Here is a 14,178-nt window from a genome sequence, read left to right as displayed (position 1 = left end):
AACTAGTCAACTTCAATGATGAATGTTTTGATATCTCATAAAAAGGACTATTGCGATTTAGAGAAATTTTGGAAACTGGAGCCTTTAGGAAATGATACGCAATTGATAGATGTCATGGAAACCTTTGCCGAATCGTCCATTACAAAACAAAATGGGAAATATGTGTCCGAACTACCATGGAAAGAAAACTGCACGGAGTTACCAACACATAAAGAGATCGTCAAAAGAAGAACAGAAAATGTGATACGTCGTATTTCAAAAGACAAAGATATGTTCCGAATGTATGGAGATATCTGACCAAATACGGAGAGGTTTCATAGAAAAGATAAGCGATAAGACTCTTACTGAAAATCTCATTCATTATATACCACATCACGCTGTTAAGAAGGATTCCACGACCACACCTATACGAATAGAATATAACTGTAGTTGTAAAGCAAATTCTTACAGCGATAGTCCAAACAATTGTTTAGCAGAATACCCTCCTATGATGAACGACCTTACTACAATTTTGACACGCTTTATAATGGAGAAATATGCAGTGACAGCTGATATAGAGAAAAGATTTTTAAACAAAGAATTAGACGTTAATGACAGAGATGTAATGATATTCTTTTGGTTACAGAACCCCAACAATCCGAACAGTCCATTGATAACTTACAGGTTCAAAATAAACTCATCATAGATATCAGGACTAAATTTTGTATATACGCCAGACGCGCGTTTCGTCTACAAAAGACTAATCAGTGACGCTCGAATCCAAAAAAGCTTAAAAGGCAAAATAAAGTACGAAGTTGAAGAGCATTGACGACCAAATTCATAAAAATTTTGCCAAATACAGCTAAGGTAATCTATGCCTGATGTAGAAAAGCCTTAGTATTTAAAAAATCCACAAATTTTGTAAACAGTTAATTTATAATTTAAACCATATCAAAGATAATTCATGCAAGCACTAAAAAAGAGCTGACTACTGGGCTGGTGATACACTCGGGGAAATAAACCTCCACCAGCAGTGGCATCGACCCAGTGGTTGTAAATAAACTCATCATAAATACCAGGACTACATTTTGTATTTACGCCAGATGCGCCTTTCGTCTACAAAAACTCATTAGTGACGCTCGAATCCAAAAAAGTTCAAAAGGCCAAGCTAAGTACGAAGTTGAAGATCACTGAGGACCAAAATTCCTAAAAGTTTTGCCAAATACATCTAAGGTATTATATGCCTGATGTAGAAAAGTAGTACTTTTTTGATGCAACAGGTTCGCTTTGTGTACAAAAGGAAAAAAAACATTGACTGCAAAACTTATATTTGCCTGTTTACATGTGCAGCAACACGAGCAGTGCAACTAGAAGTTGTACCAGATATGGAGATTTTTGGCACGTCGTTCACTTCAACGAAGTATGATGTGAGATAACGATAATACATTTAAAGCTGCAGCCGGATCAATTCAACAAAAAGTGGTGGATTGCGGAAACGAATGGAAATTTATCCCAATTAGAGCCCCATGGTTTGGAGGATGATGGGAAAGACTTAAAGGACTCACGAAAAATGCAATTACAAATATTAGGTCGATCATGTGGTACTATTGACATGCTTCGAACAATAGTGACTGAACTTGAAAGTATGCTGAACAATCGTCCGATTACGTATTTATCAGCAGACAAAACCGACCCTCAACCACTTACGCAAATACACTTACTTAACGGGGGGAGATTGGATTTGCTACCACATCAAATGGATGATATTGAAAACTTCCACAATTCTAACCATTCGTCTTGTTACAAAAAACTTCAGAGACAACATCAACTTATTGAACATTTCCGTACAAGTTGGAGGAATGAATATTTAACATATTTACGAGAATTCCACCGTGCAACTGGTAACAACGTTCAAAATATTGAAGTAGGAGACATCGTTCACAACGATTTCAATAGACATATTTTTGGAATGACAGTCAAATAGTGTTGAGTTGGATAACAAACAGTGATTGGAGATATTGCCCTACAGACCAAAACCCAGCAGATTATCTTACCCGCGGAATTACGGCAAAACAGCTGATCAATTAAACGAAAATCAAAGAAGCCATATCATTTGATTTCATATTCAGATATATTGGTGATGCTATTTCCATTGTCGATCAAACATTGTCTGATTTTGTTCTATTGATATATCCTCCAGAACTTGAAATTCAAGAAACAACAGACACGTTCACCTCTGCATCATTTTTAGACTTTCACAAGTGAGCGGTCGTCTAAGTACAATAATCTATGATAAACGAGACGATTTTAATTTTGAAATTATTGATTTCCCTGCAGATTATTAACAATATACCAACTTCACCTGCATATGGGATAGACATTTCCCAGATCCTTCTATATTCAAGGGCTAACAACAGCTACTCAGACATTGTAAAATGTCAGCAGTGTATGAGCAAAATGTTTATGAAACAATGTTATGTCAAAAACATCGGAAGACCTTGTTGATAAATATTCCGTATTAACGTCACAAACAATACACGATAATTTAGAGGTATACTTTCCAGGTATTGATTGGTTTATCATTACGTATTTATGTTCTTTTATTTGTCTTTGTAAATCATTACTTTTACTGTTTAGTCTATTTTTGATATTATCCATTTGTCGTGGATCGGTACTATACATCCCGTCATTGTGTTAATGTGCTTGTATTTCGTTATCAGAACACAATGTTGACTGCTGTGTCCTTTTTTGTTTGTTTGTTTTGTTCACATATGTCCATAAAATGGAATTGTAGTACGCGTCTGTCAAACAAGTGAAAGTTTTAATCTGGATTATAAATAAACATAGGCGAAAAAAGCTGTAAAAAGAAACTATTTGGGTACTCTATCATGATGTATAACACTTCTTCGTGCCAGGATACAATAAGATTACGGTATCGTTAGTTATTCTTGTTTGTATTCAAATCAAAAACAACAACGAGTTACAAACTTTAATCATTATGATAAAAACATAACACAGAACGCATCTATACATCTATTGAAAGAAGAAAATATATGTCAAGGATCATCTGCGTATAACTTGCAGGCCATTTTATTATCATTAAGATTAGTATTAGCACATGCGCTATTGAACAAAGTAAATCAAAATAACTATAATGTATGTATATAGATAAAAAAAGAAAACAATGTGTACCTCATATGCACCATCAGTTTATTCACATATATATAAACAATTTGTTAAATCAATTGATGATTTAAGTATGAGGTAACTTTATCATAAAAATCTCCTTGTCAAGTTCAACAATCCGAAATAGTAGATAGAAGTTCTACCATTTTGCTCATTTGCTGAGCCAGTGAAACTCCGAAGGTAAAATAATAATTAATATAAATATAAATATGATTATTAAAATTTAACGTTTCTGTTTCATTTATTGTGAAGTTTATCATTTATCCGTTTGAGTGTGCAAAGTTTTGATTGCATTGTAATCTTGAACTGAAGAACCGGTTTCTGTGAGCTGTGTTGAATGTGAGTGGATTGTAGTGGACATTGTTTGAGATTGCGGTGAACGTGAAAATTTCATTCGGGTTTTTGAACACTTTTCTTTGAAGAAACGTTTAAACTGTGGTGAAAATATGAAATATATAAAAGGATTGATCGCATAAGTCAAGAAGAAAAATATTCTTGCAGCTTGTTCCAATCTAAATAACACTTTAGACATGAAATATTTCGGATGGAAAAGTCTTATAATATCCATAACATTAGTTGGCGTAGTTGTTATAAGATAACAGCAAATAACGAATGTAACCACTCTGGACATTTTCCGAACTACCATCTCAGTAGAGGAAAGGGAATTTAACAACGCTTTTGCTTTGAATGTGTGAAGAATACTTATAGTGACTATTGGAAACGCCGTCATAAATATTGTCACCGCCAAGTTTGTGTAGAATGCTAACTTCCTATCATCGAGGTTAAAAATTACTGCATACATATAGAATGAACCATTTCCGACAGCAACAATCCACAACGGAAGTGAAATCAGCATAACCTTTTTACTTGTTAATATACTTCGTGATTTTAAGGGATGCACAATTATAAAATAACGCAAAACGGACATGAAAACTACGTGGAAAACAGACGATCCTGCTGCTACTAATCCTATAAAATCTAACGTGATTTTTATTTTCCTGTAGTCCGATTTTGAAATGTTCATCCATATATACCCATCTATAATATAACGAATATATCGGGAAAAAAGAAAGGTGAAATCGGGCAGTGCAAGGCATGCTATTGCAACGAAGGTCGGTTGATGTAATCTTTTGTCAATTTTTACAATAACAATTACGACCAAGTTCATGACAATGCCGCTGATTGATATGAGGCTGATTATAATAGCATTTGGTATACAGTATGGCGTAGTACAAAAATCTTGTCTATCAAAAACATTTGTACTGTTTCCTGTATCTGCAGTACCAACAACGGATGTTGATGTCTCTGATATTTCTATTTTGTAAGGAACACCACTGCTGTTTATGTGCGACATGTTGAAAAAGCTGGAATTTGATGGAAGTGAATCCATTTCAGCAAGATTGATCGAAACCTAAAAAAAGAAGAAGTTCTATTGATTAACAAGACAATAACAATCAAAACCAAGGAGTAAACAAAGACTAAAAAAACAAAGGACATGTATATCAACAGTTATGAATAATAGATAAGAAACATCACGAGCTCCACTAAAATCCGGGAGTGAAATCAGGTGCTCCGGAAGGGTAATCATTTCCTGCACCGTATACGGCACCCGTCGTGTTATTTCTTTGTTCAGATCGGTAATGATTGAAGGTTATTATGACTGAGGAAGAATATCAGATATGATTTCTATCACACTTTTGTCATAATGGCCAATCAGCTCATGATGGCGACCGTAAAATCTCTTGAGTGATAAATTAACTAAATAAAAGAAAGAATGTAACTTCATTACGATCTCGTTATTTCCAAATGTAAATAGAAGTATTGTCTGTCCACATATTATCCGTCTTTTGAATTTATTTATGCATTTATTTGCAGCCATCTTGTTACCGAAATGATAATAGACATATACGTGTTTCTCGTTTCCCGTTTTGTTTATATAGATTAGACCGTGGGTTTTCCCGTTTGAATGGTTTTACACTAGTAATTTTGGGGCCCTTTATAGCTTGTTGTTCGGTGTGAGCCAAGGCTCCGTGTTGAAGGCCGTACTTTGACCTATAATGTTTTACTTTTTAAATTGTTATTTGGATGGAGAGTTGTCTCATTGGCACTCACACCACATGGACAATTCAACAGGCCACATCAACTACAAACACCCAACCCCTGTAAAAAAAAAGAGAGGTTCAAATACAAAAAACAACGAATAACATGATTCAGGTTGATATACTTCGTACAAACAGCATTTAGTGTTGTAAAGCATAGTTGACGTGCACACACGTTCCTTCTTTGAACATCTGGACCAATTATCGTAATAGAAAGAGGTTTTAGCAACTTTGCGATCGCTAAGTTTCATTTATTGACGCGTATGTTCGGAATCCTCTTGTCGCATCATATAGGGAGGACGTTTGAAATTTCCCTGTTGAAGTTGATGTTTATTGTGTTGGTATCTGCATTGCGATTATTTTTATTGTTCCTTTTATCTTTAAAATTCGGAAAACTTTGTTATGGGGGGGGGATGTTTTTGGCACGTTAATTGGACTCCTCACACCATTTTGAGCATGTACCATGTACGACTAACTGAACCGTGTGTTGCTTGTTGTTGTTAGATTAAGTTTTTTTTTAACGGAAAAGTGCGGTTATGGTGATTGATGTGGTCTGCTGTACTGCTAAGTATGCTTGGTGATTCCTTGTATCCCTTTTGTGTATTACACAATTAGCAACTGCACATTATCGCTAGCAACTGAATGACACTTTACGAGAACAAATATTTGCGTCATAGTTTTGACGTTTATGAAGCTTATTTGGTTGTAACCACATTTAAACTGTTCAAACAATCTTCTTGTATGACTTAAATATCTCATTTGGAGTTAGCTGTGTGAAAGCACCGGTAAACATGCATACCTTTAGCCTAATGAAACTTTTCTTAAGTCAGCGATTTTGATTTTTAAAAAAAAATGATATTTAACTTCCAAAATTATTTCAATGTATCTTTTTACGTACATTTTTTTATTTATAAAATAATAGTGAACAAAACACAACATAGAAAACTAAAGACTAAGCAATAATCTTCTCGATGTATAATGAAATATTAGAATACCTGAAGTTACAGTGACGTTTTGGGTAATACATAGCAAACAATTATTAAAAATAAGCGTCAAAACATTGGTAACAAGAATGTGTCCATAGTACACGGATGCCCCACTCGCACTATCATTTTCCATATTCAGTGGATCGTGAAATTGGCGTCAAAACTTTAATTTGGCATTAAAATTAAAAAGATAATAGCATAGAGGACATGTGTACTAAGTTTCTAGTTGATTTGACTTCAACTTCATAAAAAACTACCTTGACCAAAAACTTTAACCTGAAGCGAGATGAACGGACGGACGAACGGACGAACGAAAGAACGGCATAAAAAGTTAACACCGAGAGTATTATAACAAAAGAGCTTCGGACGCATACAATTGATATCTTTTTATTTTTATTTATTTTTAGACAAAAAGAGAGAGAAAAAATAAATAAGTACTCAACTTACAGTCAGAATAAACAACGTAGCTACCACTATCATGACTTCATTTGGCCATAACATTAAATATAAAATCACCAATTTTTTCATCACATTTTTTCAATCAACATCATGTTGCCTTCAAGCGTCTATGTTTTAGATGTTTAATTACTTAATACGGCGCGTGTCACACATGTTTGTATGTTTGATAATTTTTCGAATATTTTCATTTGTACCCTTCAGCTAGGATAAATGACATTTAAGTATATAATTTGAAAGGCAGATGGTACAAATTTTACCTCTCGGGTGTTTCAAATGTATATTTACTGAACGTTAACAGTTCATACATCAGTTTAGTTGTCAATTTTACTAATACACAAATTTTAAGTGCAAGATAGTGTCGTTAGTACATAGACACTTCTCTATGAACAAAAGCAAATGGTCTATTGTATACTCTTATATGGTATATGAGATCTTTTTAGGCAGAAACAGTTTTTTGTGCATTAGAACCCTAAAATTTTACTATAAAAGATATCTCCACTGAATGACAAAATTTAAAAAATTTATTCAAACAAATTTTATGAAAATAAATAAATATTAAAACAGTAAAAAAAAATGCAATACTGTTTTTTCTTTATTCAAATGAACAGTATAGTTATGGAATTTTAAATATGCAATTCCTTGGTAAATTATATTAACTGCCAAGATCACAAAATATGTAGATTTTAAGCAAAGAAGTTTACCAATTGTATACGGTTTTTTTCCAACCCAAGACAAAATAAATCTGTCTGAAATTATACATATATATATATATATACGCATGCGCCAGTTTGAATGGCAGTGAAAATTTTCGTTCTTGAAATATGATTTAAAAATGCGTTAAAACTTGTGAATATGCAGCATTCGTTAATTTTTATTGGATTTAAATGTGATTAGTAATGCCAAAAAAGACTGACAAAAAAATCAAAAAGGACAAAAAGGACAAAAAGGACAAAAAACGAAAGAGGGAAAAGGCTAAAGGAAACAATTCATCTGAAGGCTCGACAAGTGACAGTTCTTTGTTTACAAAAGGAAAGAAGAAAAAGTGTTCAGGTGACATAAAGGTTGACGAAAACAAGGTATTATTAACAGATACACTCAGCGAGGCATTATCATGTCTTTACAACAACTCACCTACTATTAATTACGATCAGAATACAAACATGAACAATTCAATTAATCAGGGATTTAGTCAATACACACCCATTCAATCAAGTACACCAAATTTCCAGTACCATGGCCAGCCCTACCAGTTTCAACAATACCCCAGTCCACCACCGCCACCCCCACCCCTACCGCCTCATATAGCAACAAACGGAATTGAGATCATACTTAATGAATTATGTAAAAAAGTTGATGCGATGGAAACAAAACTCAACAAGCTAGACTGTATTGAAGAGCGATTAAACAAATACGAATCGAAATTTACTGCTGTTGATGTTGATATGAAATCCTGCAAAGACAGAATAAGTACGCTTGAACATAGTGCCCAATTTATGTCCGATATAAAAGATGAACATCAAGCTATTAAAAAGAAACTTGAAAAGGTGTCTGAAAGTATAGAAACCTCAAAAACAGTAAACTTAAATGTGAAAAATAGACTTGTCGACGTTGAAAAACAAAACTTTAGTAATAATCTTCTGTTCTTTGCTATCGATGAACAAATGGAAATTACTGAAATGGATACCGGAATAAACGGGACACAGGGTGATACCGAGGAGGCGAATGCGGCGGGAAAAAAAGAACCGGAAAATTGCATCAAAATTATTACAGATTTTCTCGAGACAAGGTTGAACATTAAAGATGCTAAAACGCGCATAAAACTCGAAAAGGCCTACAGACTTGGTAGGAAAAAGACGAATGCCGAAAAACCGAGACCAATAGTGGTAAAATTTGCTGAATTCGGTGATCGAGAAATGGTACGAAAAGCTTCGGGTCGCTTAAGACAAACAAGTTTTGGAATTAGTCCTCAGTATCCGACAGAGGTGTTACTAAAACGAAAGAAATTGATACCAGTGATGAAGGAAAAACGTAAAGAAAATAAAGAGGCATATCTAGTAGGGGATAAATTGTTCATTGAAGGAAAGTTGTGGAAGGAATAAGAGTTTGCGGAGAATGGCTGTAGTACTGTTGAAAGTGATAAATGTAATAAATGTTCATTAAATGTGTGCTCATGGAATATCTCCAAAGGTCTGTTGCGGAAACTAAAAGACAAAGAATTCTTAACGGAAATAACAAATTGTGATATCGTATGCTTAAATGAGTGCTGGGTCAAATGCCCGACGGAATTTGAATTAAATGGTTATGATAAAAAGTTTGTTTATAGGGAAAAGTGCAACGGAGGAGGAGTAATTGTTTTCTATAGAAAGTGGTTAAATCCGTATATTGAAGTATTGAATTGTTGTGCTGATAGTATGATATGGTTAAAAATAAGCAATGTTATTATGTTTGATAGTAAAGATTTGTACCTGTGTGTTATATATATGCCCCCTGATAATAATGTGTTTTACCGAAGGTATGACTTAGATGTCTTTGAAGTTTTGCAGGAACAAATAGAACATTACAGTGTATTAGGTAACATTGCAGTGATTGGTGATCTCAACGGAAGAATAGGTTTAGAAAATGACTTCATAATGCAAGACAATTTAAATGTATTTAATTGCAATGAAACTGATTTACTTAATTATGAACCTGATCTTCCAAGTAAAAGAACAACAGAGGACATAAAGCCGGCTAATTCATTTGGTCGTAAAATTTTGAACTTATGTAAATCTTCTGGTATAAGAGTATGTAATGGTCGTTTTGGGAAAAAAAGTGAAACTTTTACATTTCAAAATAAGAATGGATGTAGCGTAATTGATTATTTGCTTTTATCTTGTGATTCATTTTCTATTGTTAATGATTTTGTCATTGGTGATTTTACTACTTTTTCATGTCATGCACCGTTAAAAGTTGTATTTAAACTTAAAGGATTAACTTTAAATGAAATATGTACTTGTAAAACTGTAAAATATGATTGTTATAAATGGAATGAAGGGTTTAAAGATGACGTTAAAAGGGACCTTGCGGCAAATTCCGATAAAGTTAATGAACTGATGAATAGTTTATCCGACGAGCCAAGGAATATCGACGAAATTGTGAACAATATTAATTCGTGTCTCTCCGGTATTGTCAATAAATATACAAAAACAGAAGTGACTAAAGTTTTAAAATGTGATTATTGTAACAGCTCGAAGCGAACTTATAAACCTATACATATAGGGCAAGATAAACCGTGGATAAACGATGATTGCAAACAATTGTATATAGAATATAGACGCTCATTAAAACAATTTAACCAAAATAAGTGTGAAGAAAATAGACTAATTTTAAATCTTGCTAAACAAAGATTTAAACGAAGCGAGAATAGTTTAAAAAGACGATATAAAAAACAGAGGGGAAACATGTTGAGTTCTATGAGAAAAAAGAATCCAAAGTACTTTTATCGAAAATTCCGGAAACGAAAAAAGGCCATACAAAGCAACATAAAGTTAAACGATTTTGTGACGCATTTTAAAAACTTAGTTTCTAAAGAAGAAATTGACGACGGACCGGAAGAAGAAGTCAACAATGAAGTCATTTATGAAGAATTGGACCGACCTTTTACGGAGCAAGAAATTGATGTTTGTGTTAAAAAATTGAAAACTGAAAAAGCAACAGGCTATGACAATCTATTAAATGAATTTTTGAAGGAGTGTAAATCAGCCCTACTGCCACTGTTATGTAAACTTTTTAACGTAATACTTATTACAGGTTGGTTTCCAGAAATATGGGTCAAGAGTGTTTTAGTTCCGCTATTTAAAAAAGGTCCAGTTGATGAAACAGGAAATTACAGAGGAATTTCGCTTGTGTCTCATGTTGGGAAATTGTTTACTTCTGTCATTAATACAAGACTATTAAAGTGGTGCAAAGAATACAGTATATTGACTGATGCGCAGTTTGGATTTGTCCCTGGATATGGTACACACGACGCGATTTTTGCCCTTCATTCTATTGTATCAAAAAGTTTACGTAAAGGAAAACGTCTCTATTGTTGTTTTATTGATTTTGTCAAAGCCTTCGACAGTGTGTCACATTATGTTTTATGGCAAAAAATGTTAAAATGTGGTATTAGTGGAAATTTACTGAATCTTATTAAATCAATGTATTCTAAGTTAAAAACTTGTGTTAAATTAGATGGTGAATTTTCAGATTTCTTTCATTGTAATGTTGGCCTAATGCAAGGCGAATCATTATCACCATTTTTATATGCAATTTATGTAAATGACATAGAAATTGAGTTAATTAAACAAGGAATAGAACCATATGAAGTAAAATTGTTAAATCTTTATCTTTTTATGTATGCTGATGATACAGTTCTCTTCAGCGAAAGTATATCTGATTTACAAAAAATGATAGTCACTGTATATGATAGTTCATACAAGAATGGCCTTGACATTAATTTAAGAAAAACCAAAATAGTTGTTTTTCGTAACAAAGGTGTACTGAAAGAGAACGAAAAATGGTATTTGAATGGTAAAATGATAGAAATGTGTGATCAGTTTGTATATCTTGGTTTGTTATTAAACTATAACGGTACTTTTACTGTAACACAGAAAACACTATCTGAACAGGGTAGAAAGGCTACATTTTGTTTATTGAGTAAAATTTATGATGATTGTTATAACACTGAGACTTTGATGTCCTTATTTGATACATATGTAACAAGTATTGTGAATTATGGTTGTGAAATATGGGGTTTCCATAAGGGAGCAGATATAGAAACGCTTCATTTGTATTATCTAAAAAGAATTTTGAAAGTGAGAAAAACGACTGTAAACCACATGGTGTATTTTGAACTTGGGCGTTTACCATTGTATGTAAACAGATATGTAAGAATGATACGTTACTGGTTGAAGTTATTAGAATCTAATAATTGTATATTGAATAGTATTTATGAAGATATGTACGAATCTAGTTTTGTCAAACCGAATGATAAACTCAATTGGAGTTGTAAAATAAGAGACATACTAAACAGGTATGGATTTAATGATATATGGTTAGCACAAAGTGTTGGAAATAGTCAATTATTTTTGCATGAATTTAAAAAAAGAATTGTTGATAATTATATAGCTGAAGCCTTGTCATTTTTTGAAAATACTTCAAAATGTAATTTATATCAATATATACATGATGGACATACTTTGCAATTTTATTTAAATCGACCATTGAACAGTTTATACCAGTCATATGTAACTAGATATAGAATCAATTCACATTCACTTAATGTAGAAACTGGAAGATACTTTAATATTTCCAGAAATGAGCGTGTTTGTAATATGTGTAATAAGAAAGTAATCGAAGACGAATATCATTTTATATTAGAGTGTGATAAATATGTAAATGTCAGAAGTAAATATATTAAGATATATTATTATAGAAACCCATCTACCTTCAAATTAGTTCAATTACTATCTGTAAGAAATATTAAAGAATTAAATAATCTGGGTAAATACCTCTATGAGGCAGAGAAAATTCGTAACACTTGATTGTGTTATGAACCTTTATTATCAATGTAAATTGTATGCCAAACTCCGCTATATATTAATGCTGTATATGTTTATGTAAACTGTATAATTTGTGTATGTATTTAATCCTATGAGCTGTATATTTGCTTACGGAATAAAGAATTATACTGTGTACTCTGTTTCCTTAGGCTCCAATCAGGACATAGTATACACGTCAATATAATATTGAGTATTTGTACTAATTAAAAACAATCAATGATAATTAATTAAAATCAGTTTATAAACAGAAAAATATGTTGTTTTGTCCCCCGCAAATCCTGGAAATCAAATTAATATAAAGGCCCGTACCACGTCAGGAATATGACAGTTGTTATCCATTCGTTTGATGTGTCTGAGTTTTTTATTTTGCCTTTTGCCTAGGGTCTTTCCGTTTAGAATTTTACTCGGAATTAGGCATTTGATTTTTTTCAATAACATTCTATACTTTAACAAATTTAACGATTTCAAACCCAGTAGTCAACACTTCGGTGTTGACATGAATGTCTATAGTATGGTCATTTTTATAAATTTCCCGTTTACAAAACTTTGAATTTTTCGAAAAACTAAGGATATTCTTATCCCAGGCATAGATTACCTTAGCCGTAGTTGGCACAACTTTTAGGAATTTTGGATCCTCAATGCTCTTCAACTTTGCACTTGTTTGGCTTTATAAATATTTTGATATGAGCGTCACCGATGAGTCTTATGTATACGAAGTGCGCGTCTGGCGTACTAAATTATAATCCTGGTACCTTTGATAACTATTTATTGTATACATGGAAGACCTATTGGTGACCTTCTACCGTTGTCTGTTCTTTGGTCGGGTTGTTGTCCCTGGTACATTCCACATTTCTATTTTCAATTTTATTTTGTTATGTAAAAAAGTTATTAAAAAGCGGGAAAATCCTGCACACTTTTGAACTTTAAATAAGAGTTATTAAATGATACCTTTGTCCATTGGTAACAAATATGTGAAGTTCATAACAAAAAGACGTACATGCGGAAACCAAACTAGAAATATTCTAAATACTTTAAACTTACAATTAGAATTGAAAATGTAGCTACCACAGTACTAGAAATTAAGACATGCTGCTTCAATTCCACACACATTTATCAAGCAGACGATTTCTTATTCTATCAAGTTGTCCTCGAAAATCTTATTTGACATTAATTTGATGCAATTCATGTAAAGCCTTCATCTATAATGAGAAGGGTAAACATGTTGGCTATACTTACTAGAACTGTGATTAGATGATTGAAATCTAATGATTTTCTATGAGATAACATCTATGAACGTTTCGCCAATAAAGTTTTTGAACAGATTGTATGTATTCCTAAGGGTTCACATTGTACCTTTGGATTTTTTATTTTATGTATTGCTGTGAATCTCAATTTATTATCAAATTCATTAAACATAATATGTTAACATTCCATTTAATATTAAAATCCAATAACCTTTATGAAATTTTGCTTTTATGCAATGCATTATTGATTTTTCTTTAATCAAATGAACAGTATAATACATTTACTACCAAGATCGCAAAATATGAAGATTTTAAGCAAAAAACTATACCAATTGTATCAGTTTTTTTGCAATCCAAGATAAAGTAAATCTGCCTGTAATATTGTGTACTCTATATTCTTTAGCCACAACCAGGAAATAATATACAAGTCAATATATTAATGATTATTTGTACTAATTAATAAATAATCGATGATAATTAATTAAAACCTGTTGATAAACAGCAAAATAGGCCGGTTTTCGCCCATCCCCCTCCCCCGCAAATCATGAAATCCAATATATATAAATGGCTGTACCAAGGCAGGAATATGCTAGAAGTTATCAATTCGTTAAATGTGTTTGATATTTTGATTTTGCCTTTTGCT

At 32.6% G+C, this 14,178-nt stretch overlaps 2 protein-coding genes across 3 annotated transcripts; one reads left to right on the top strand and one right to left on the bottom strand.

Annotated features, from left to right (window-relative positions):
- Positions 1-283: 283 nt before the first annotated feature.
- Positions 284-685, top strand: LOC134710965 (uncharacterized). Its single transcript, XM_063571386.1, has one exon. It carries the CDS (start codon positions 284-286, stop codon positions 683-685), a length of 402 nt encoding a protein of 133 aa, XP_063427456.1.
- A 2,380-nt stretch (positions 686-3,065) lies between these two features.
- LOC134709652 (C-C chemokine receptor type 8-like) lies at positions 3,066-13,513 on the bottom strand. Of its 2 annotated transcripts, none has more exons than XM_063569804.1 (2): positions 13,333-13,513; positions 3,066-4,576 (listed from the first exon to the last, which is right to left on the bottom strand). In XM_063569804.1, the coding sequence occupies exons 1-2, from the start codon at positions 13,399-13,401 to the stop codon at positions 3,422-3,424; spliced, it is 1,224 nt and encodes a 407-aa protein (XP_063425874.1). In that variant the 5' UTR covers positions 13,402-13,513; the 3' UTR covers positions 3,066-3,421. The 2 variants fall into 2 exon arrangements, with proteins under 2 accessions (XP_063425874.1, XP_063425873.1); XM_063569803.1 differs by lacking the exon at positions 13,333-13,513 and adding an exon at positions 6,698-6,813.
- Positions 13,514-14,178: the final 665 nt, after the last annotated feature.

Source organism: Mytilus trossulus, chromosome 3, assembly GCF_036588685.1.
Source record: "Mytilus trossulus isolate FHL-02 chromosome 3, PNRI_Mtr1.1.1.hap1, whole genome shotgun sequence".
In the NCBI taxonomy this organism is placed as follows: Eukaryota; Metazoa; Mollusca; class Bivalvia; order Mytilida; family Mytilidae; genus Mytilus; species Mytilus trossulus.
Note: the sequence above shows the minus strand (reverse complement) of the source record. Positions and strands in the feature narration are given on the sequence as shown.